The sequence below is a fragment of the Hirundo rustica genome, chromosome 2 (assembly GCF_015227805.2).
Source record: "Hirundo rustica isolate bHirRus1 chromosome 2, bHirRus1.pri.v3, whole genome shotgun sequence".
Lineage (NCBI taxonomy): Eukaryota > Metazoa > Chordata > Aves > Passeriformes > Hirundinidae > Hirundo > Hirundo rustica.
This window is the reverse complement of record NC_053451.1, coordinates 43,472,571-43,498,378: the sequence shown is the minus strand read 5'-3', so window position 1 is coordinate 43,498,378 and position 25,808 is coordinate 43,472,571. Positions and strand designations below refer to the sequence as shown.

Below are 25,808 nucleotides of genomic sequence, written 5' to 3'. Positions count from 1 at the left end.
CCTTTCTGCCGGCACAACCAGGACAGTGATAAATATTTGCCCCAAAGGCGGCAGAAGATTGCTTTTCCTGTAGACAGCTCGGGGGTTCAATTCCATCACCTGTGACACACACAGAGCATCATTAGAAGTACTGTTAAAACCCACCAAAGTATGCAGAATGTCACCCGGTTCTCCAGGTGAGTTGCCCTGAGATGCGGGTGAAGACAAACAGGATGTGAACAACCCAGAGGCGCGGGCACGAAGCAGCAAAGAAGCGGGAGTTAACGTTCTAACGTTTCTCAGTGAAACGTTGGGAGACTCGAGGCTGCGCAGAAAGCTGCGAGAAGTTACACTCGAAGGGTAAACAGTAACTTTTACTCCTGTAACTGGCAGATGCGCCTGAACTGCCTGCACACCGACCAGCTGCCGCCGGGCTCGCACACGCCCTGGGGCTCGATGCCTGCGCAGGGGCTGGGGGCAAAGTAGCCCTGCAGGGACCCGCACCGGGGCACCAGGCTGGGCTGCTGCCGGGGGCCCCGCGGGAGAACGGGATCACCAATTTGGCTCTGGCGCTGCTAAAGCCCTCGACTTATCCTACGCACACCCAGCGGTTGAAGGAAACCGCGGGGCCGGAGCACGCCCACGGGCAGCAACACCGGGAGAGCTCCGACCCCCCGCCCCGGCGCGACCGTGCCCCTCCCGGGGGCGGCCCCTCGGCGGGCACAAAGCCGGGCTCGGCCGCTGCCCGGGGCGCAGTGTGCCGCTGTCCCGGTGCTGCTGCTCGTCCCTTCCTTCCGCCGGGTGCCGCCTCCGCAGCGCCCGCCCTCCATCTCTCCCTGCCCGCTGCCGTTGGGCGCGGGGCCGGGGCAGCGCCGCGCCATGGCGGAGGCGGCCGCTGCCGCCGGGGCACCGCCGCCCGCCGCCGCCGCCGCCGCCGCTCCTGCCGCCGCTGCTGGGGCCGGGCCATCGTCCGGGGCCGCCGCCGCCGCTCCGCGCCGGCGGCTGGCGCTGCTCGGGGCCAAGCTCTGCAGCTGGTGAGTGCCCGGCCTCCACGTGGAGCCGCGCGGCGCCGGCCTCCCCACACGCCGGTTTCCGGGCCGCCCGCCGGAGCCGGGGAAGGAGGGGAGGAGAGGGGAAGCGTCCTTGCTGCTCTCGGCGCTTCGGCGGGCAGCGCGGTCGGGATGCGGCGGCCGCTCCGAGCCGCCGGGAGCGGCCGCGGCCGCGGGGTGCCCGGGCCGGAGCGGCCGCCGCCGTGCGGGCCCGGGGTTACGGCCGGGGGGCGCGGGGCTGGGCAGGGCCCGGAGCCTTCGGCCGGGTCGGCACAGGGGAGCCCCGGGAGGGGAGCTCTGGCCGCTGCCCCGGGAGCGGCGCTCTGATGCCGGAGCTGCCCCGGGAGCGCCGCCGAGCTGCGGCTTGCGGATGCTGCTGGGCGAGAGCGCTCAAGGTCGGCTCTGCTGAGCGTGGAATGAGCGAGTGACGTTTTGGCTCTGTTAAAGTAGGACTCAGCTCTCGCACATGAGCAAATGCATTCGGCTTTTTTGTTCTTCTGTTTTCCGTTATTTTCCCCGCGCTTTATCTGTTTTGTAGTCTTCGATCAGCATCGTTATGAAGGAGAGGTCATGGAGGATAGCAAAGGTAATAGAACAGAGCGACTGAAATGAAAGACCGATATCCCCATTTCCTCCTTCCGTGAATCAGCTTAGGATAGAGACCCGTTCGGGTATATCTCTTGAAATATGAGCACTAGTTAAGCACGAAAAACGTGTAGGAGAAAATCTGCCAAGTTTTGCAGACAAACTGCTACTTGAGAAGCACTACCTTCCAGGAGAGCAGGAATACATCCTCAGACTTCTAGGCCATCCACTTACAACTTCACTTTCCCTCTAGCGGGGGAAACAGTCCCTGCCAAAAAGTCTTTTTTGTGAGCCGTAGGTTTGGTCGTTAATAGTTATTGCATCAGATTTGTCAGCCAGGGAGGTGCTGGCTTTCCTGCCAGCCTCGTGCTCCTCAGCCGTAGTCTGGCCGCTGGACTGTGTGATGGTGTGTGCCGGCCGAGCAGAGCCTTATTCCAGTGGACAAAGCCTCATCTTCTCTTTTGGTTATAAGTTTTTCTCTTTTCACTCCTCCTGCCTGTCAGGAGAGACCCAAAAGGCAAGACAGAAACTTGTTGTGTTGTTCAGTAACCTCACCTATGGCATTAGTTTTGCCAAAGGGCTACTCTTAAGTGAGTCTGTGGAAGGTACTTGAAAGAAAATCAAGAGCTTTCACTGAATTTTACCAAGTGTTGTTTGAGATACCGAATTGATTTTTTTTTTTTTCCCTCTAGATGACAGCAGGCTCAGCCACTTCAGTTTTGTTAGAGGACTTTCTAAGTCATAGGAAGCTTTAATAGTTGTGAATAAACTAGGCTTTTTGTTTATTTGTTTGGTTGGTTTGTTTGTTTGTTTTTAGTAGAACCATTAGAAAATATGTTTCTTGTGCTTTTCTGTTTCTTACCTTTTGCAAATGAAATTGGTGTCAGTTTCAAAGCAGGACATGGGAAATCTAACCTTCTGATGGTGTTCATTCTTAATATATTCTGTTGTTCTTAGTTAATTACTAATTATGTTGCAGTACTGCTTTGGACTGAACCTGCATTTTACCTTAACCACTAGCATGAAAAAGTGAGATTATTGAAATGAAAAGGTCACTTCCCCCCTCTGTTTAGGAAGAGTTTAGTAGTTAAAGCTAAGTGCAAGTAAACTTTCTAAGTGAATAGTATTGCCAGTATTAGATTGATGGCATAAATAAAATGAATATTTGAAAAGCTGTATTTATTGTAAGTTATAATTTCACATTTAAATTACAGGATTTAGTAAACTAATTGCCAGTAAAATTGTTAACCGTTGTCTTATTAAATTTTCTTTAACTTCCTCTGATATAAACTTTGATTGTATTTTAGTGCCTTGGTGTATTTTTTTATTCTGCATTTCCAGTGGAGCCAAGGAAAGCCAGCGTGGGTTTCTCATGTTGTTGAGAGCTGCACATTGTTCAGTGTTCACTTCAGACTGATTTGTGGCAAACTTTCATGCTCTAAAAAGTCTCAAAATGACTTAATATTTGCTCAAAGCCATAGATACAGCTAGCTGTGATAGGGTGGCTGAAGGGACGGGAGGAGTAATTACTTAGTAGCCTGCTACCAAGCATTAAAAGCCAACAATAACCCCTCCCCCCAACTATAAAACTCAAGGCCTTTTCAGACCACTTACCTTGCATCATTTGAGACTCCAAAGTGAATTAGTCCTTTCCAATGCATTAAAAAAAAAAAAAAACAACAAAAACCCACCAAAACAAACAAACAAAACAAAAAACCACACACACACAACAACAACAACAAAAAAAAGCCAAAATAAAAAACCCAGGGAGGATTAAGTTCTGGCATGGAAAAGTTAATAATTAATATATTTCAAAACCCATTCAATTATTAATAAGAAAGTCGGTCATCGATACTCGTATCAATACCAAAATGAATGGAAACTTGTGTCTTTGAAGTGTTTTTCTCAGAAGCAATTGCCTTGCAAAATGAAAACAGTAGGATTTAAAGTTTGCTCTCAAGTTTTACAGAGGACCAAATGTATTTTTTAAGATACGCTGTGAGCCCGGTGCCTCATGCCGTGAGCATGGTGATGTCTTCTCAGTTTGAAGAAATTAGTTTTCATGCTTTCACAAACGGTGTGTGGGGAAACCATTGTTGCTTCCTGCTGAGGTTTCCAGCTGGCATTGGGGAGCAGTCAGGGCAAGAGGCTGTTACCTTCCACAGCTGAGAAAGCTGCCGGGTATGGAGCATTTTGGGATTCACAGAAGACGTTTTTTGAGGCCAGTCTTCCACTGTTGGTAGAGTAAGTCTTTCTGTGTGTTTTTTGGTGTGAACATTTTGAATCTGTTCAGACAAGGAAAAAAACCCATGAATTAAAATGGACAAAACCAGAGGAGGACATGAAGCCTGCTTGCTTTGTCAGATACCTTTGTTACAGTATAGCTCTGCCAAGACATGTATTAACTAAATAGCAATGATTGCTAGGGCAGTTACCACAAAACAGACAGTTCTGGACCTGCCTGTCTTCCCAAATGCAGAAATGTAAGGAGATAATTCCTTAGGTACTTTAAACTGGGGAAATTTGGTTATTAGAAAAGCTGAGGAGCAGCTTAGTGGAGTTACTGAACCACTGCAGGAGGGCCGGTGGGTCTGTCCTGTCTTCAGTAAATCGTGGTTGAAGCGGCTCAATTGTTCACAGACTTGCATGGCAGCAGGTTTTCCCCATTTTACCCTCTCATTGGAACACTCTCCAGTTGCTATCCAGTTTGCCAGAACACTGCACGTAGAGTCCAGGCCTTTGCTGTAGAGAAGGTGCTGTAGCTCGGGAGGAGTTTGTTGCCCCTTGTAACTCATATCCTAGACAAAAATGTCTAAAGCCCTACCACACAGAAGCCCGTGTTTAATGAGCCTCCTTAAACAAACCTGTGGGGTGGTATTGCCTGTGCTTCTGCCCTTCTCTGTGGCAGCACCCAGGAGGTGGGTGAAGGGGAGTTGGTGTCCAGATCCAGTTTCTGCCAGCCAAGGCAGCTTTAATCACTCCTGGTAGCGTATTGACGAGTGCAGTTCATTTTGTGCAGCACGCAGGCTTTGCTCCAGTAAAATTGCAGTTTTGCCCAGTCATGCCTCAGTTCGTGTTCGTTCCCTACCTCCAGTTTAGTCCAATAAACTGCTAAAGGCTTGCTGTGTTCCTCGTGTGCTGATGGTGAAGAAGAAAAACTTTTCTGCTAGTTTGGGGCAAGAATCTTTATTTGAATAATAAAAAGTGTACATGTATTTTTTCTAAATGCCTGAAAACCATGTTTTTGTATGTTGTTCACCACAGTGTATCTTCCTTTGAATTACACTTTCTTCTTTCATTTTAACTGCTGAAAAGGAGCCAGAGTTCACAGGGCTGGCAAAGGGCAAGCTGGAATCCTCATCCATGCCTGCGTGAAATTTTAGCTAACCTACATCACATTTGTTTTAATGGCAGCTGATTAAATTCTTTAGATGATCATAAAAAGATATTTCTGCATCATCCAGAATAATTAGCTAGAACATGTCTGATTTGTTCACTAAATAGCACAGACCATTGGCCAGAACAAAAAGAAATTAAAGAGAAATCAGTTAAAATATAATAGAAGTGAGGTAGCTTCAATTTTTTCTCCTGCTATTTTTAATGAATACCACCCCCCCATCCCCTTCACCCTCATGTATTTTAGAAATCTTTTTAGAGAATATTTTTCTTTCACACCCCAGTAAGAGTTACTCAGATGAGACTGGAGAGCACCTTACAAGATTGTCACAGGATATATAATACTGTGTAATACTTAGAGTGTGAGTGTGCACCATTCCTGAGATTGGCAAGGCAAGCTGTAGTAAAGCATAGGGTTCAAATCTCTTGGAAATACAGTATGGTTGAACTTTGTAGAGATTTGCTGTCTCATCACAATGGACTTGGAGAGAAAAATGTGCCCAGCAGCATTTTCAAAGTCAGAAGGGCTTGGTGTCAGGCTGAATTGAAAACAGGATCCATGCAGGTGCATTAGAGTCTGTGCAAGGAAGATGCCTCCCTTCCAAAAGGGGGGATTGATTGTGTGATTGTAGTCGGGTTTAGCAGTGTTGCTCTCCGGTGGTGTGCCTGACCCATGGGTGTCCTGCCAGAAGTCAGCATGGAGAGACGTGGGCACGGGGTAGGTTCGGAATCCTGTTGGGGTCCTTTCTTCCCTTGCTCAATGAATTTGAGTGGAAACAAGTTAACCAATTGTGCAGTTAAATTGTCATCAGTAGTCTTCAGAGTGAACAGATTAAATGTGAACTTAGCAGGCCTGTACAGACAGCACAGGGCTGAGCTCCTGTCACTCTGTATTGTGCGTGTGCAGAGACTGGGGTAGTACAAATCTGCATAGCTCCACTGGCAGGAGAAAGAGCAAACTGAAAAAAAAAATAAATGTAGAGTTACATGCTCCTGTTTGTCTAGGAGCATCTGAAAGATTCATCTTACATTAGGTGAAGAATGGCTATTAAAAGAGCATGAGCTCTTTTTTTTTTGATTTTTTTTTTCTCTGCTGGCTGTGCGTGGGACTTAAGAGGAGCTGTAAATGCAAACATGATCTTGCCCAAAATGCATTCTTAACTCCATCCTCAGTTGCAGCAGAACATGATGTAGTAGAACTGAAAAAAATCCACAATAAGTATTTATTATAACAATTTTTATGATAAGAAAGATTTATTTTAAGGTGAGAACAAGCAATCACTGGAACAACCTCTGCAGGGATGTTGTGGAGTCCCCATCACTGGAGGTTTGCAAGATGCAACTGGACAGGGCACTAAATAGTCTCATCGAGGCTCCCTCCACAAAAGGTTGGACCAGATGGTCCTTCAAGATCCTTCCAAACTGAGCTGTCCTTTGGTTTTATCATTAATACTTCTGTGTTTCTTTAGCACTGCTCATCTTAAGGTCTGAGCTGACTAAAACTCAGGTCTCAGACGAGCCTGAAGGTAGTTGTGCTTTATCTATCTCCATGTTGTAGATCTTTGTTGACCAGGGTCAGGATGGAATTCAGTGGAGGACAAAGGATTTAACTCAAAACCTGCTTAATAAGAAAAGGACCTCCTATTGGGTAGAGCCTGCCTGGGTGACCTGTTTGAAGATCCTTGCAAGTAACTACAGTCTCCATGGTTGGTGGTTTTAACTGGCCTCACTTCTCACGTGGCTGTCCTGATGTCCGAACAGACCTTCTGTCACCAAAACCATACACAAAACCCTGCTTACTTGTAGGTCAGGACAACATCAGTAGGGAGTAGAAAAAGAATGAAGTGTCGGTCTAAAAAAATGGCATTCCCCCTGTAAAACCAGCAAATATGTTTTAGAAACTTGAGTGTTTAATTCTAAACTTTCTGTTTTGTCTTTTATGTTGACAGGTATGTTTGGAAAACTATAATTCTGGGCCAGATGATCTCCTTGTTTATCTGTGGGACTGCTGTTACAAGCCAGTACCTGACAGAAAAGTACCGAGTGAAGACTCCAATGTTGCAAAGTTTCATCAACTATGGTTTGCTGCTTCTAGTTTATACAACAATGCTGGCATTTAGGACTGGTATGTGAAATATGGGATGGGAAATTCTGGTTCATCTTTTTTTTTTTTTTTTTTTTTTTTTTCTTCTTTCTTTCTTTCTTTCTTTCTTTCTTTCTTTCTTTCTTTCTTTCTCTCTTTCTCTCTTTCTCTCTTTCTCTCTTTCTCTCTTTCTCTCTTTCTTTCTTTCTTTCTTTCTTTCTACATTTTCCATTCAGAATTTGAAAATAAAGACCTCAATAGTCATCTCAGTTTTTAAAGTTCCTGTTTTGTAGCAACACATGGAAATTAACTTCACAAGTTAAATGTGTATTTAATTTGATAGAATGTCATATCTGTTTAGAGTATTGTGCTCTTTGGTTTGAAGTCCTCTGTTATATTAGGAAAAATAAGCTTTGTTGTAACACACTTTGTTACCAGAGGATATTTAGTATTCCTCCTATTCTTATTAATTTACTCTTTAGACAACTCTAGTCTTGCTGTGTTTTTCTTCATGTGGAAGAGTTTCTGTGCTTTTCACCATTTGCATCATCTTCTCCCAGGCTGTGTTTCCTGTTTTTGTATCATAAGCAGGGACAGTCAAAGTCAATTTTGGTATTATTTATGCTTCTAAAAAGCAAAATTCCCGTGCAACATTTGGTTGGAAAGAAACACGTATTGATTGCTGCTTTCTTCTAAACAGGCAGTGACAGTCTTTGGCAGATTTTGAAACAGAGGTGGTGGAAGTATATTTTTTTGGGACTGGTTGATGTTGAAGCCAATTATGTGATGGTAAAAGCCTACCAATATACAACCCTCACAAGCGTGCAGGTAAGGACTGATGTTTCTTTTGAACTGTTGCTTTTTATTGCAGTTTTGGGCTGGTTTCTAAAATGAGATTCATAGGAGAGACATAGAAGCTATTTAAGCCTGAAAAGAACTTTCCAGTATCTATTTTCTCTCTGCAGTACAGGGAAAAGCATCCTGTACCATGAATAACCTTTCCAGGAAGCAGAGAAGATTGGCTGGTATTAGCCTGTGCCAGCTCTTGACTTGAACCCTAATTATTTTGATAAAAGCCCTTCTAAGAGTTTGCTGACATCCACTCAGTTTTTTCTCCTGACACGAAATAAAGATTTATGACCAGATAGCAGTCACTCAGTGCAGGTTCTTGCTGATGACAGTGAGGTGGATCTCTTGCCTAGTCCTAGAAGCTGCGGGAGGCATTGTGAGATGGAACCCCTCCTGTGGGGACACTGAATGGCAGCTGGTGTTGGTGCCCATGCACGCAGTGAGGGACCAGCCTTGTGGCTTTTGGATGTGGCAGTTCAGGCCCTCTCTGGAAGAGGTGGAAGGAAGGTCAGCACAAATAAAGTAATAGAGGACATCCTCTGCAATACCAGTGCTTGATGCTGCATTACTGCCCTCGGATAAATCTTATGTTCTGAAAAAGCTCTACAAACAGAAGGGTTAAAGCTGGGCTTTCTTTGTCACCTTACACAGACAAAAGCTGCTGGAAGAGCCAGTGCTTTCCTCCTGCCTCCAGCTGCAGTCTCCTGTGCTTGCAGAGCCAGTTTTCTTGAACAAACTGCCTCAGAACACGGAGCAAAGTGGGAGTAACCCTGCCTTTGGCTGTACTGTTGGTGACCTGTGTCAGGCCCAAGTTAACTCCCTGTGTGACTTCAGAGCTGCTGTGGGAACGAGGGGAGGATGGTGCATGAGCAAGCAGGGAGTGTGTCCAGGTTGTGCCAGTTCATGCCTGCTGAGCTGTTACCAGTGGTGGGGATCTGCGGCTGGGGTCATTACCCACTTACCTGAATAAAAAAAATTAAGTGACATGAAGACTTGGCTGTTAGTTGGAAAGGAGTGTTTAGGTGTCAGTGTTTTACAAAGTCAAAGTAATAGGGGTTAATGTTTAAGAGAATTACCTGTAAAGCAATAAACTCCTGCAGTCTGGGCTCCCTTTAGAGAATTGCAGTAAATTTTCTTTATGCTGGTGAAGACCAAGTTGTGTCTCTTGGGTTGCTTTGTCACATTTCCACTTCATACTTATGTGTGATGAAAGACTCATTAGGTCTTTAATCTCTTTACAAATAATGCCTAAGAAATCAAAGTTTTAAGAGTGACTTGTTTCAGTCTCAAGATCAAGTTAAGCTGGTGAGACACTGTTAGATCTTATACTTCACAGCTGAACAAGTCAGGACTTTGATCCAAGTTCTCAGAAGTAGTAAAGCTATTCCCATGATTTCTTTCATAAAAATTAAGAATAGATATAATAGATTGTCCTATCCAGTTGCCAAAAACTCAAGCATTTTCTGAGCCTTTTTCCCTTTTGGCAGCCTTGTGACTGATGCTGCTTTGTGTCAGTTCAGTAATTGTAATTTTCCTGCAATTGCCTGCTGCCCTGAGGTCTCTTGCCCATTTTCTGAAGTCACCAGTATCTCACCATTGTTGGAAATGGGATACAGGGAAAAAAAAATGAAAGAACAACAAAAGCCTGTCATTTGCTCTAGTGCAAGGCATTTTCTTTTTGTTTCTGGCAAGCAGTTTTGCAGTTACATCAGTACCTGTTCAGAGCACCCAGCCTGATGGCCTGTCTGCAGTACTGGCTGTGAGTGGATGCCCAGGGATCATAAAAACAACACAGGGGTTTATGGCACCTTCCCAAGTGCAGTGTAATCATTGTTAAAATGATGTCTGGCTGGAGCTTCAGCTCACCACTATGGAAGATAACTTCAAAGATAAGGTTTTTTTCAGCTCAGCAAGGAACTTCCATGTATTTTCTCACATACACACACACAGGCAGAACTGGTTTCCCTTTAGATATCAAATACCAAATAGCATTTTACAGGAGGGGTTTGGAGATTTTTAAAGTGGTAACAGTGGGATGGCAGCTGTCATTTCTTAGTAAATACAGAAGACGACTTTGGTCCACAGCTGAGCTGTTTGGCTGTGGCTGAGGCAGTGCCAGGATACTCCTTGCTGCCAGTGTTCTTTTCTCCTGCGGCAGGACTTGACTGTGCTGCTGTTTGACCACCTGTTATGGCATAAAGCTGAGTCAGGAGAGGTTCAGGTTGAACATTAGGAAAAGGTTCTTCACCCAGGGGTTGATTGGGCACTGGAACAGGCTCCCCAGGGAAGTCACAGCACCAGCCTGGCAGAGTTCAAGAAGTATTTGAACATCAGGCACATGGTGTGGCTCTTGGGTGTGCTGTGCACAGCCAGGAGTTGGACTTAAGGATGCTGATAGGGCCCTTCCAACTCGGGGTATTCTGTGATAACAATTCTGCGATTTATTGCAAGAAACAAGCAGTATAGCAGTGGTTTGATGTTTTCAGCATCTTATTGGGCACATTTAGCATTCACTCTGTAGATATTCAGATAGAAATGTTTTTCAGGCAACTATTGACAGATTGTCAGCTGATGGAAGAGTGCTAGCCTCAATAGGAGAAAATATAGGATGAGACCCTGGGGCTCAGCTGGAGGCTGCCCTGAGGGAGTCTTGTGGGGAGTGAGCAGGATGAGCAATTGAACTTCCTTGCTTACAAAGCTGTCTGAAGCTGGCAACTATGAGCAACCCAATGACCTCCAACTGTCTATGGTAATTTATTAACCGTGTATTAAAACATCTTTTAATAATTTACCCTGCTTTTAAAACCTCCTATTAAACAGTGTGGCCAAAGTGTGGCTTGAGTCTAAACATTTGTAAATCATATCACCAGGTTATCTGTTTTTTCCCCCCCTTGTTAAAAATACAGGTTAGAATTGAATGAGAGTTTGAAGAGGCTCTACTGGAAATAGTCAGTACCACAGTACTGCTGTAAATGTTGTAAAACCTCAATAAATAAACTTTATTCTTTTAATTTGTTCCATTGACACAATTCATCGTGATATTACATCTGCTTTGCACCTCTTTGATCTTGATCCTGTACAGAATAGTTCTGTAATGTACTAGATGAAGGGAAGGCAAGATCCAGTAGTTGGAAATCTGATTTCATCTGTGTGTAATTGAGGGTAATTTTCTCCCAGAACAGATTACCAGAGCATGTTCTTCATCATTTGGTGCCTGTGTGTCCTGTCTGCAAGTCCTCTGACTGTGATGTTGTTGGTTCTACAGCGTGTTCTTGGTCTGGATGCAGCAATTCCCCATCTGGCAGTACTGAAAGAGCTTCTGGCTCATTATGTACTGCTCCCTTACATCCTAATTAAGATGTTTTTTAAAGGTTTTCTACTCTTTCTCTTTGGGTTGAAAAACTGCTGGGAGGTTGGAAGGCTACATGCTAACATCTCAGTTATTGGGAAGTGAAGGCTTGCTTATTAGTAGAAGAGGTATCTACCACCAGAGGGGTAAAAGTTTTGCTTTCTAACGCTTATAGTATTTCTTGTTGTTTGGTACTAGTCAAAACAGTCAAATTTGAAGGAAATGTTGGAGGTTTTCTCTAGTCTAGACTAAAGGTAAGATAGAAGGCAAGACCTGTGACAAGATAGAAAGTCACAGTATGGTATTTTCCATGGTGTAAAATTGTATTGAAATATTTGGTATCACATACTGGGACTCAGGTAGTTGCAATGTCTCATAGAACAGCCTGAAGAAGCACTTTTACACTTGATAGACTACAAACTGGACAAGCTGGCGGCAATCCGAGGAGCAAAGACAAATAGATGGAAGGATTAGAGGCACTGTTAGGATTTAATCTTTAATAGCTGCTCTTAGCATTATGTTTGTATGACTTTGCTGTGTATAGTTATGAAGAAGTTAAACCAGACTTATCATCAAAATGTTAACAAGTTTGGTTGAAGCCCTTGGGGACAATGGCACAGCACAGAAGTCGACTGCAGTGGTGCACTGAGGCAGACAGGGTCTAGAAATGAACATTAAGAACTAAGGGCTCTTGACTTGATTGCAGGGATTGTGCCCCAATCCTACTGATCTGGACATGTTTTGTTGGAGCTTCAAGAGGCCAGGTTTTAAGGGCTGACATTTGAGAGTAATTTCTGAGGAATCTTTGGGAAGTTGAGTATATGTTCTGCTGTAGGCTGTTCCCTGATGTAGTTCTGTGGCACTCTACTGAGGCAGGTTAGAAAATACACCCTTTCTTTCCTTCGACAAATTCAGAAACAAAATCTATTTTGTTGAATTAAATATTAAGCCGGTTATAATTAGGACATATACAGCAGTGTATATTCTTCTGTATTAAGTACACAGCTAACTCTTGATGCTTCCTGTACTAGAAGAGAATAGGTAGAGGATCCTTAGAAGTGTCCAAGGCCAGGTTGAAGTTGTTGAGTGGAAGGTGTCCCTGCCCATGGCAGGAGGGTTGGAACTCGATGAACTTTAGGGTCCCTTCCAATCCAAGCAGTTCTGTGATTCTGTGAGTGAGTCTAACAGCGAAGCAAAGAAGCACAGAAACATGTAGAGAAAAAATAAAGAAAGGAAAGATAGGTCAGAGCATCAAACACAAAGCTGCAGCATCAGGTCCTTGTCACAGTCACACCAATGTCAAATCAAGATTACTTGTATCCATCAATAGTTCCATATTTTTGTACATGGAGCCCTGAGGAACAATGCTGTTTCAGAGCAACAATCCTAGCATTCATTTGTGAAGCTGCAAAGATTGATTAGATCCATCATTAGAAGAGTTTCTTAATCAGTGCTTTCCTGCCAAGAGAAAGTGGACCCCTGTTCCAGCTCCTCCTTCACTTGCAAAATGCTTTTAATGGTGAAATGTGGGTCTCACCCCTCTCTTAAACAAATCTACTAAGGCTGCTCTGCAGGTTTCCTTAACATCTGATGGTTGGAAGTAAGATCCTGTGCATTTGCTTTCAGGATGTGGCAGTCCAGATTTGGGGTGAGTTTCTAACTCAAACATTTTTTCTGTACACACAGCTCCTGGACTGTTTTGGGATTCCCATGCTGATGGCTTTGTCGTGGTTCATTCTCCAAGCAAGATACAGGCTGATACATTTTGTTGCTGTTGCCATCTGTTTGCTGGGTGTGGGAACAATGGTGGGTGCAGACATTTTGGCAGGAAGGCCGGAAGGTGAAGGTAAGGAGTCCTTTATTGTGGGGGGGAAGAGCAGAGAGATGGTTCCTGCTGTGGACAGGAACTTGTTAAGGAGAAATAGCAGATACAGTTCTGTTTTAAAAGAGAACATATTGCTATTTTTATTTCTCGTCCAGGAAGAGGAGATGTTGATTTTATGGGGAGCTGTGGAATTTCTTTGCTTGTATGTTTGGATATTTCTTCCACCTTAAAAACACTCCCACTTGTGTTAAGTTTAAATTGTTCATTAGACAATGAGCTGCTTTCATTAGACAATGTGATGGAAAGTCTCATTCCTGAAAGCTTGTTGACTTAGATTGTCATGCGAGATTGTTTAACAGAAGAAGCTGCCTCTCCCTGCAAACCTTGTTTATACAGCACCAACCTGCTGGCAGTCAGACATCTCTGATTTGTGGTTCTCTCTGGGTGCAAGTACCACATAAAAAGTTGCTCACAGCAGCTGGCTTCTCAGAGTTCTCTTTGGCAGACCCAACAGAAATGGTCCGTGTGTCCCCAGGGTCACAGCCTGGAAAGCAGGGGCTTACAGTGGGGGTGCAGGAGGAGGTGGGGCAGGATGCCAGGGTTCCTGGGACCTCTGTGAGGGAGCCTGGGCTCTGGGGCCAGGAACCAGCTGGGTGCAGATAAGGGCAGGTCTTGTTTTCTCTATGACAGATGCCTAAATCAACCCATATCATAGCGATCTTATTTTGAATAAGAATTTTGAATTTTCAGAGCCAGAGGGTGTGAGAGAAGGTAAATTTCAGGGCATTGCCTTCATCAGGCAGCATAGAGATAAGACTCTGGTGTTATTTTGGGGCCTTACTGGAGGTAAGACATAAGGCAAACTGAAGTTTAGCTTTACTGCTATGTGGTGCAAGTATCTTGGAGGGAGAAGAATATTTTCCTGAGACATTAGGCAGTTGTGCTTTATTTGCTGACCTGGGGATCTTTACTGCTGCTTGCTCTCATGTTTTAGACATAATTTCTTAGTGATTGCTTAGGGAAGGAAATTCTAAACCAGTCGAAGGATTTGAACAGCAGTGATCCTCTTGCTATTCAGCTGATGCACGGAGACATTTAATGATAAGTGACTGTAGCACAGGGAGCCCCATTTGCAGTATAAATACGCTGCAGCAGGGCACAGGGTACCACCTGCCTGCAGTGCCCACTTAGGACATGTCATCAACCTGAGTCCAGCTCCCTCCAAAATCAACAGACTGATTTTAGCAAGCCTTGAATCAGGCCTTACTGCAAAAGTGGGGACAATATTCTCGAAATGCAGAGAGCATCTCCGACTGGGAATTTGCTCAATTCCCTGCAGTGCCTGAGGTCAGCAGAGGTAGGATTGGACCAGATGATGGGGCAGTGTCTTGGCTGGGATGACATGTCAATGTTGGGTTATCTCGCTCCACACTGTGCAGGGTGAGGTGAGCAGGCAGCAGAGTCTGTGCTCAGACACTCCTCTGCACACACAGGAAGGGTTTCCTTTCCCCTTCCCCTGGAACGAGCTAGGAAGATAAAGATGTTCAAGATAAATTTGCTTGCTTTTTTAAGGAAAATTAAAAAGTGTTTGCGGCATTACCCTTATTGTGGATTAATATTTCTGTACAGGTAGTGACGTGGTGATTGGAGATGTCTTAGTGCTTCTTGGTTCTTCTTTGTATGCCATTTCTAATGTGAGTGAGGAGTACATTGTGAAAAATCTGAGCAGAGTGGAGTTTCTAGGAATGGTGGGCTTGTTTGGGACTATTATCAGCGGTCTACAGCTGTAAGGATCTAATATTTATTTTAAAACTAATTAAGAATATACTACAGATGATTGTTTGTATACCCTGAAATTATGTTATTAAATTCTTTGTTGCATTTGTATTTGGCCTATATGGGCGTCTTTCCACTTGAATTGATTTTTGTTGCTGATCAGCACTTGTTTTATATCCTTTTTATTTTCACTACTCTTATTACGGGAGTTCTAAAGCTGAACTCCTGCAGTTGAACACGTAGGATACTTGGCTGTATTTTTGATTTTGCTGATGTTTGTGGGGACATGAGTATGCTGAAGACTGTTTATAGGAATGTATTTTGTAATGGATTTTCTCTGTGGAAAAGATTAGGAGATAATTGGTAGCAGGAGATCTTCCATAATACGCTCAATTTTAAAATGAAGCCGTGTATACTCTTACAAATAACCACATTTGAGTAACAGACCAGATGCACTTAAGTCTGTCTAATGAATTATATAGTCCTCATTTCTCATCATTATAGTTAATAATTTCCTCAAATGGTATATCAAATAAAACTGAATCGCTGAAAACACCTGTGAAGAAGGCATAAGAATTAAATAACAGTGCTCTTGACTTTCAGGCACTTTAATTTTCATGTCTTTTTTCATGCTTGTTAGATGCTTGAGCTAGTGTCATTCAGTAAAATTAGAAACAAAAAAATGAATGGCTTATAAATCAAAGTGTTTCTTATATATTTGGTAATTAAATTCTCTATGTGAGTATGATTTTTTTTCCCTTTTTTACTATATTATATCTTTTCTCTAACTCTAGAGCCATTCTGGAACATAGGGAGATAATGACAATTCAGTGGAACTGGCATGTTGGTATGTGTATGATAAAATAATCTGCATGTTACAGAGCACTGGAAAATTATATTTATTTAGACTTTGAATGGTGGGGCTTTTCTTTTCTTTCTCTGAATAAGAAGCAGCATTAATATTATATTTCACAAGTTTATTTTCTTCAAACTTTGCAGCTCAGCAAAGAGAGAGGGTCTGCAGGATTGAACATTCAAACAGGTTTTGCATTTTACATATAACTTGAAATAATTAAAAATGAAACCTGTTTGATTACTGACGTGTTTGTTGTTGAAACATCACAAGAACATTTTTCTGTTGTCCTTCCTAAATGAAGTACAGGAAAAATTGACACGTTTTGACCTGAACAGAACTAAACGTTACTAGGAAATGTGGCTCTAAATTTCTTCAGTCAGCTCTTATGTTATGTAAGAATGAATGAGAACTTTCTTGTAAAGATACAGTCATTCTTGCAATACAAGGTAATCTTCCATGCTTCTCTTACATGTACATTCCCGTATCTTTTAGAAGATAAAAATGCGTTGTTTTAAAGCATCTGAAGGATATCAGTGCTCTATGAAATCACAGTTCTGTGCCTGAGGAGTAACTTGTCACCTCGTTTTGCAGCGCTGCTGTTCACAGCCTTTGCCCTGTGCATGTTTGCGCTGTACAGCTTCATGCCGGTTGTGATTAAAGTCACCAGCGCGACCTCCGTCAACCTGGGGATTCTCACTTCAGATCTCTACAGTCTCTTCTTTGGGCTTTTCCTGTTTTTCTACAACGTGAGTACATTCATTCCTTCACTTTCGCATTCTTTCAGTTACGTTTCTACTCCAAAATTAGAGCTAAAGCCTAGTGTTCTTAAAAGCCCCGGCACAGTCGCTGGCACCTGCACGTTCCTGCAGCTTCTGTCGCTCATTGTTGGCAGGTGTCAGTCAGGAGGAGTCGTGTTGGTTAATGACACAGCCTTGCACCATTAGCCAGAGAGCCTTTTTCAAACCATTTCACACTTGAAGGAATAAGTTAATGTTAAGAGATAGTAAATAATTTCCTGAGGTGTTCCAATAATAGAGTTCTCACTGCAAGCCCTTTGTGGAACTGTATGTTAGATCTGGTTCATTACTCCCAAGTGTCCAAGGAGAGGTTTGAATCTCCCTGTCCTGAAAGGCATTTGGTGTCTGAAAGAGGACCAGATTGATTTTCAGAAAATAATATTTTCTTTCAGAAGTTTAATCTGTTCATTACCCACATTTTGAGATGAGAACCAAGCTCTCTTGGGGCTGCTGCTAAGGAGATACTAAAGGATCTGAAAAAATACAGATAAATGAATTATTCTGTACAGTCCCCAAAAGGCAGTTACTTTTATTGTGCTCTAAAATATTTTTTGGCTGTGTCTACTTAAGCTAAATGAGAGTGCTAAAAGGATTTCATTCCACCCTCTACTTTTCATCCAGAATCACTTGTGAGAACCTAGCTCATTAAAGTAATTGGAGTAATTGAGTCAGCCACTTGGTGACTGGAAGGGCTGAGTGAGAAGCTTTTGAACTTTGCTTAGGAACTTAACTTGTATTATTCCATGTGGTTGCTTTCTCTGCAGCCAGAAGCTTTTAGGTCAGATTTGTTTTCTGAAAATGAGGCAGTGCAGAGTCTGGTAATGGTAGGGTCTGACAGCAGCTAGATTTGCCTTTTCAAGAGTCTCTTAGCTCAGCTTTCCTCCCTGTTTTGGGTTCCAAACTTTGCTCCAAACTACAAAGCATCCATTAAAAATGAACGCAGGAAGCAAACGATGCTTATGGTCTAACAATTAAATCCTTTCTAAGTCGCTTCCAAATGTGGATTTTTGCACCCATATAGCTTAACTCAAGAAGTGGTTATAAATTTATATTTATAATAGTGAAGAGGAAGAAGAGATTTGGAAGGGATATATTAAATCTTTATTTTTTGTGTTTTTATCTTATTTTGGGAAGAGGTTTTTCTGGGAAGAGGCCATCTCATAATTGTTAACAGCAACATATTCTGGAACCAAAAGGGAAAATGAACAGGGGAAGACTTTGGGATGGTGTTGAGAGAACTTCAGATATTTATTGAAGTAGGAACTTGCATCTGGGGTCAGAAACAATGGAGTGGCAAAATGGGGAGCAATAATAATGCCAAATCTTTAGTAATCAGAGGCTCTGAAATAATTTATCTTATCTGTTATCTGAGATAACCATGAACTGAGAGAGCCTAATTTTGACATGGCTCTTAGCAGTAGAAATTCATATTTCCTGGTTAACCATATAGTGTCTTTACCTATGGGGCAAAGAAACCAAGTAGGATGTTTGCTGGATTAAAAAGCACTCTGGACACAGGAATCCACAAGGAAAAATACAGGGAGTTGCTCTGTATTCCCCATTATCATGTGATATTTCACAACAAGCTCTGCTGGAGGCTTGGCTGAGCTGTAGAGTGAAGAGAGCCATGGAGAGCTCTGAACTGCCATGGTCTGAGCCTGCTCTGAATCAAACAAACAGAAGGACCACAATCAGTGGCTACAGCAGAGACCAGGCCCAGGAATTGATCAAGTTTTGACTTGTGCACAGTGTTTTGCTAATGCACTTAACTTTTCAGCCCCAGCCATGTCTGTTTTAAGTGAAATGTGAATTTTTCATGCCTGTTTTGAACTCTTTTTTTACTTTTTTCCTTTTACTCCATAATGAATCATTGCTGTGCTTCCTAATGAACTCATTACATAGATACCTGTAATCCCTCAAGAGATATTGAGATATATCTTCATGAGCATTAATTGTATAAACAGCTGTAGAAGGGAGTATACTGCACAAGTAGACACTAGATGGAGGTGCAGTCCTCCAGTAACATTTAAAGTACTCTCTTGGCTCAGCAGTGGGAATGAGGATATCAGCTGCACAAAGTAGGACTGAAATCAGTGTCTGAAGCAATAAAGTTGTTGCAATATTTGAAATAAAAAAAAAAAAAGAACCAAAAAAAAAAACAGGAAAAAAACCACTGAGTTCTCCTTGAAAGGAAAAAAGGGAAAGAGTATAGACCTGATGGAGCAGCATGGGTAATGTTCACCTGTGTCAATAAATGCAAAAATACAGGCAGACCTTGAGTCACAGCTGCACTGCAACAGCTCTGGCACCCTGCCTTGGTAACTATATCCACTGCTGGAGGAATTGTCTCCTCAGGATCAGAGGCACCTCCAGCCTTGTGTGCACTGCACTGGGAGAGGGGTCTGCAGTTCCTGTGACTGCCCAGCCTCGGGTCCTTGCCCGCAGGCACATGCTCACTCAGAGCCTTAGGCTGGAGAATTTGTGCAGGGGGTTGGATACAGCCCCAGGCTCTGCCCATCTGCTGGGAACAGGTCAGTGAGAGTATGACCATGGGTGATCCTGCTGCCTCTGTTGGGATAGCTCAGAGCTTGATGCCTCCTCCTGTGTGGAGCGAACGCTTGAGTCCAAGCTCCTCCAGGCAAACAGCCAACAAGGTGAGGAGAGAGGGCGCTTAACACTAGGCTACTGTGTTTCAGTCTGCTTTTCCTTTCCTGTGCTGCCATCCAAGAGCTTCCAAGCCAAGTGACTGCCAGCTAGGAATTGCAATGCCTTAATTTTAGATGCCTCAGTCTTTTTTGGAGGAGAGTCCACTGTCTAGGTCCTACCATTCATTTCATCCTGATAAACTAAAACATATTTTTCAAGCATGTCTAAGGAAGCTAAGGAAGTTAGAGCATATTGACAGAGGTATGTAGGATATGCTGTGCCCTTCCTCCTGGTGTTTAATCAGTGTGGTTTGACAAAGGCAATTTGGAGGATTTTAATAAACCTGCTGAAAACTGTTCCTGGCTGTGGATAATTTCAACACGTGGTATTATTGAATCTAGTGTTATGAAGTAAGTATTTGTTCTGTCAAGGCAGATGAATCTTGGCAGTTACTGGAATTTTAATAGGCCAGTGAACAATAGAGTTCCTGATGTACCTCTGCAATTTGTACTCTTTAGCTCTCACCACTTCACAGCTTGCAAATGCCAGTCTTGTAAAAGGAGGCCCAGCCTCTGTCCCCTCAAGAACCTGTTGTGTGTACAGAGCAAACTGGTTTTGATCCAACAATAACACTCATCCAGCCCTGCAGATGGGTAAGAGATCTGTGCAGAGAGCCAGCTGCTCTGGTGACTTGCAATAGCACAGAGATTCATCTCTTGCCAGAACCTGAAATACTTGCGCGTGCTGGATCAGAATTCTCTTAGGGGTAGAGTGTTTCAGTATTCATGTGTGTAAACAACTTTCATTAAGTATGACTGTGTTTACACCCATTTGTTCTCTCTGTTAGGATTCTTGTATGTAGACCTGAGGAAACTCCCTGTCCAACAGTCCTGGAAATGAGAGGCAGAGAAAATCAGCCAGCGGCCCAAGTCTTTAAGTAAATAGAGCTGTTGAATTTTGGTTTTCAGACCTGGATCCAGCTCTTGGTGTTAATCCTCATTAAAACATTTTTTACGAGGAAGGGTAGCTTTCACATTCTTGAAACAAGGCAGCTTTGGCATGTTCTTACATCAGGCACCACTTAATGCATTCTCTCCTCTGCCAGTTTTCAGGTCTTTACATCCTGTCCTTTGTTGTCATCATGGTGGGCTTCATCTTGTACATCTCCACTCCCACTCGGACGGCAGAACGCACGGCGCTGCCGCAGCCCAGCAGCGCCGGCCTGGACAACGCCGCGCTGAAGCTCGAGGAGAGCGACGGCGACGCCCCAGCCTTAACTGTGCAGTTCACTAGGGGAGAAACCGTGGTGGTCAGCACTGATTAAAGAAATGGCAGCACTTCAAAACAGAGCTTTTTTTTTTTTTTGATTTCCAAATTTCACTCAAATATTAATCCAGAGAACTGTCCTACTGCCAAGGCACATGTCATACTGTGCTGGGTTATATTCACTTGATAGACTTTTAAGGCCAGATCCTCAATCAGTGAAACTGTATTGATTTGTCCTTGCAGAAAATCTGGCCTTTAGACAAAGACAGATTAGTATTTGTGTGGAGTCTCTGGAAACTGAGAGACTGTTATTTTTAAGTGCTTAATTAACTTAACAACAAATGCTTGGGGAAAAACACTAAGCCAGAGCAAGCTCCCAGGTCACATCATGGGGAGCAAATATGTTTTATACTGCATTAGGGACCTAAATCTGCACGGTGCTGTCTGAGGGCTTCATGGTTTCCACCCCTCAGTGCAGCGTGCCCTCAGATAGCATCTTGCAGGAGCTGCTCAGCTTCTCGCAGGTCCTGCTTGTGCAAGCCATAGTACATTCATACACCTTCTACGTGCCGGTGGACTTCATTCCTCTACGGAAGGACTTGCTGCCTGCGTTCCACCCAAATGTTCGTCTCTTCGTATTGCTGCACTCCTTGTCGCCGCTGGGGATGCTACGTGTATTTTATTTTCAATTTTGCTGGTATGGGAAGTTTAAATACGTGTTTTTACAATTCCTCCTGTTTCTCTCTGTGGCCTTTTGTTTGGTGCATTCCTGTTAGCTGCGGGGGAGGCAAAGGCAGGCTCTTCCTCTCTTTGGTAGAGCTCGAAGCGAGAGGTTTTTTCTGGATGAGAAAGCAAAAAGGTTTGAATGGAAGTTCACTTCTCAGTGAATTCCTCCCTGAAATGGGACACATTTCTGCTGGAAGAGTTGTAATAAAATTGGCGTTTCTTCAAAAAACTGAATCACCTAAGCCAACTCTCATGGCAACAATAATGATATAATATCCAAAAGGTTAGGTGTTTTCAGTAGATACACTGGCAATTTTCCTACCTTTATATTTACAATAAATGTTTTAAAAATACAAGGCTGCAGTTTTAAGATCTGTAAAACCATACTGGGGTTTTATTTTTTTTTTTATATTTTGTACAGGCCTTCATAGCTCAGGTGTATGAAGTAAAAAATGAATAAAGTATTCAGCAGCTGGAGAGTTGGTCTTGGTTTGCTTATTTTTTAAGCTAGGATTTCTTTACTGCAGAAAATAGTTTTCATTAATTTTGGCAACTAAATAATCCGTTTACTGGCTAAGCTTTGCTCTAGATGGAAATACAACATTTTCTGAAAATACTGGTGGTGAAATGACACAGACTGGGTTTGTGCTTCTGGTGTAGGTTATTCAAGAAAAAATTTCCAGGAAAAATCTTACCTGATTGTTATTTAGCAATAGGAGAACGAAGGTTCAACAGATGCTACAGCAACAATCACTGCTCTTTTACTGTGTACTTCACACACAGAAGGGTGAACAGGTGCTGATGTTTTATAGAAAGCATTTGGGTTCTCTCCCATGTACAATGCTCCTTTTGAGGGGGGATGGTATTTATTTTGTTTTCTAAAATTATGTGGTATATGATCAGTGTAACATAACATAGATTTTATCTGAAAGTACATGGAAGTGTGTATTGACTCAGTCTTTGGCCAGTCTTCAAAACAGGACTGGTGTGAGTGCTCATCTTCTCGATAATATAGACCACTGAAACCAAAATTGTGTAAAGCATGGATGAGATTCTAGGCACAGCCTGGATTTTTTCTTCCAAGGCTTTTAAAATCTGACTATATTAGGAGGCTGGAATCTGACTCAAGCAAATTGGGCCAGACAGGACTTCTGCTGAGCTGCAAGGAAAGGGGAGTTCTGTGGGGCAACTCAGGTTCCCCAGCACAGACACTGGGACACCTTAGCCATTTGACACTTCTATTCCAAGTTGCAAACTTTCAAACTCTGTTCCACAGATACAGGCTGTGATTTAATTTCTTATGCTGTGATTTTACGCCATCCAAAAGATTTCCTGGCATATTGTGGGGTAGCTCAGGTTCATGTGTGCTAATGCCACCAAGAAGGTGGCAAGTTCTGGATTTCAAGTTCTCAGTGAGGACAAGGTTGGTATTTTTTTGTCAATCCTTCTGTCAATGACTCTGTGTTCTTGCCATCCTCATGATGGCTCCCATTTATCTCTCTGTGATCCTGCTGGATGCAGGGGCCTCCTCCTGGGCTGGTGGCCAACCACATGCTGATGGTCATGCACACCTAGTGTCCTGCCTTTCATCACCTTAAATTTCTACTGCATCCCCATGGAATGGCTGTCTGGATGGAATGGAGGCATAGTTGACTTGCAGAAGAGCTCTGCATCACAAACCAGCACCATGGTGTGATCCAAGCTCTGGGCACCTGAGGTACTTGAAGCCAGACCTTGAAGAGTCCTCAGCATGGGGTGCTGATATCTCTAACCTGCTTTGTGTGGGAGGGGGCCAGATATATCAGTCATCCTGTCTGTCCCATGAATCAGAAGGAAGTGGGTGCAGACTGTTGAAGGAAGATGCATGGCCTCAGAGCACAAGTGACACATGTATTGCTCGTGAGGAAACAAATGTTTGGTTAACAAATCACATATGCCAGATCCTCTGGTATCTCTGAGACAAGGTGCCTGGGTGAGTCTTTAGCATAAAGCTTTCTGGATTATTGGAATAAACTGGAGGAAAAAAAGAAATAAATCTGTCACTTGCATTAAACACAAGAATCCGAATAAAAATGTGTGACATCCAGCCTTCCTCCAAGGTTTGGTTACAAAACAGCAAAAGTTATCTGGCATCAAAATGTCATGGTGTGTTGGGAAGTAAGAAATTAGTGTGTCACTAATTGAGTCCTAACATCTCTAGAGCTTGAGGGAGGGGACAGGCTTGTGGACATCAGCTATTTTAAGGTTTTTGACCTTTTCTAGGTCGCACAGTTCTGGAAGATATGATGTCTGGAACAAGGGCATCAGTTCTTGTCAGCACCATTCATTTACACTATTGTGGGATATTTCATTGTGGTATATATTTGCTTGTCTTGGAACTATCTATTTCAATCGATTTAGGAGGTTTGACAGAGAGAAGCTGCACATGCTCTGTGATCAATCATGAAAAATTTTGAGCAAGCGGACAGAGATTCCTAAAAATGCAGAGTGAAGGATCCTGCGACTGGTTTCATCTTTCACCAAAATACAGCCTCCTGGGAATTTCAGTGTTATACCTGATGAGAATCCAATGAGCTGTGATGTTGCAGATTTAATGTTTAACTTGAGGCTACACCTAAAATAGATTCATCAGACGAACAACATCCAAGGTACTGGAACCTCACCTCGCGCTCTCTCTTTGCAGTCCTTGGAAGGAGCAGTTCAGCTCTCCCACGGAGATGCCAATATTTATTTATTGGGTTTGCTTGTTTTGGGCAGAGTCAAGCCAAACCTAGAGATCCCAGCCAAGTGCAATGTCTCATTCTTATGGACATTGGTGTCTTGTTGTAAGGAGCTATACAAACTGAAAGTTTTACAATTTATGTGAGAGGTGAAAGAGGCACAGAGAGATTTTCTTAGCAGCTATGGGAAGCCTGTGACTGATACAACACGATTTTATGTGCAGTGGTATCTAAAATGTTCATCCTTCACTCCTCTCCTGATACAATTTAATTTTCTTCTTGTGTAAGGTCATTCAAGACTGAAAATTATAGGTTTTACAGAAAAGAGCCAGAAGGAAAAAAATTGATTTCTTGTACTACACAGGTCAACATATTGCATCTGACTGCTCACAAGTGAAAAACCACAGCACTGTACCAGCTACTAGGAAGAAACTTAACTCGGTCCCAACCGAAACCAGAGAAAAGTATAGGTTTTAGTAAGGTGTTTCTTTAAAATCTTGGTACTAAATTCTCAAAGCAATGTTGAATTAATCCCTTCTAGAAGTAGGAGGAGTGACTTTCTTTTCATGAACTGGCTCTTGGATATATAAAATGTGACAAAAGTTACAGTTCTCAGACCTCTCTGAGAGTAAACAGCCTCCAAAAGCAGGTTTCTATGCCCTTCAAGACTGATGTATTTTTGTTGAGATGTCGGCTGGGAACAGCTGTGATATTTTCATCTTAAATGTATGGTCTGGGGTCAGTACCACTGAACTCAGGCCCATGACATCACCCTATTCAAAATAAACTTCATTTCACCAGCTCATCTCCTGCCTGTCTCCCTGTGTCAGTACCAGGAGCAGAGCTTGTGCAGCAAGGCAGAAAGATCGCTGGCACTGCAGGTGAAATGTGTGTTTCATCCCCATAAATCACAGTATCACAGTCTTCAGAGCTCTCCTAAGGAGGGAACGACATGAACTGAGACTGCATTACAGACAACTTCCAAAGAAGGCATTAAAGAAGATGGCTTAAAAAAATTATAGAGACGTATTATTATTTTACAAAATGAAATGCTAATGTTTATTTGAGATGTTACAATGTTTTCATCGAAATACCAAAGTTTATTATGTACTGATGCCTGGAAACAGTGGAGTATCTCCAGAAGTACCCATCGGTGGAAGTTTATATAATCAGCAGCTGGTGACAGTGGTTGCAGTTCTCTGCAATATTTTTGATCGTACTGCAGTCTAGGGCGATGTTGCTGCTCTTCAGCACCATCTGTTGACACTATCTCTAATTATTTTAATTAGGAAAAGCAATCATAAGGCAAAAGTGCAGCTTCCCCAGCACAACCATGTAATTCAGTAAATACATGACCAAGGGGGTGATTGGAAATGGGGTAAATGTAGCAGAAAAAGGCTGCACAAGAGTGTGGTTGTTTGCTAGTAGAACAGAAAAAATTGGTTTTGCTTTAACTGGTTTGTTGTTGTTGTTGTTGTTTTTAAATAATCCAGGTAACCCATTCATACACAGATCATTGTAACAAAGCAGGGAATGTTTTAAATTTTAGCCTCAAACTATTGGGTCACCTTTTCTTGTCAAAACCATGGCAAAATTCAAACTGACTGAGAAATCTTGTTCAGAGTAAAAAAGATGCCACCAATCTCAAACAAGCCAACATTTTATGTTCTGATAATAATATATGTATATGCATAGTATCTGTGCCCTTGAAAAATCAATGAGTATTTAAAAACCTGCACAGATACAGGATACAAATTGTGTTCTTGCTTTGCTGTAATTGTTTGTGGCAGAATTCCTTCAAGCCAGTTGCAATGAGACTGTGATGCTCCTTGAAGCTCAAAAACCTTTGCAATTTGTCTCCCTCTGCCAACAGTGTAAGTGGACTTCCCTGGAGAAATTGCTTTCA

At 43.0% G+C, this 25,808-nt stretch overlaps 1 protein-coding gene across 1 annotated transcript; it reads left to right on the top strand.

The window, feature by feature from the left end:
- Nucleotides 1-858: 858 nt before the first annotated feature.
- Nucleotides 859-21,653, top strand: SLC35F2 (solute carrier family 35 member F2). The gene is made up of 8 exons (XM_040057159.2): nucleotides 859-1,013; nucleotides 6,959-7,134; nucleotides 7,793-7,920; nucleotides 12,977-13,136; nucleotides 14,745-14,901; nucleotides 15,686-15,738; nucleotides 16,339-16,493; nucleotides 20,296-21,653. Exons 1-8 carry the CDS (start codon nucleotides 859-861, stop codon nucleotides 20,512-20,514), a joined length of 1,203 nt encoding a protein of 400 aa, XP_039913093.2. The 3' UTR covers nucleotides 20,515-21,653.
- The last annotated feature ends 4,155 nt before the right edge of the window (nucleotides 21,654-25,808 follow it).

Coding starts and splice junctions, on each gene's coding strand:
- SLC35F2 (XM_040057159.2), top strand. CDS start 859: ATGGCGGAGGCGGCCGCTGCCGCCGGGGCACCGCCGCCCGCCGCCGCC. Junction 7,135..7,792: donor AATGCTGGCATTTAGGACTG/GTATGTGAAATA, acceptor TCTTCTAAACAG/GCAGTGACAGTCTTTGGCAG. Junction 15,739..16,338: donor TCAGTGGAACTGGCATGTTG/GTATGTGTATGA, acceptor CTCGTTTTGCAG/CGCTGCTGTTCACAGCCTTT.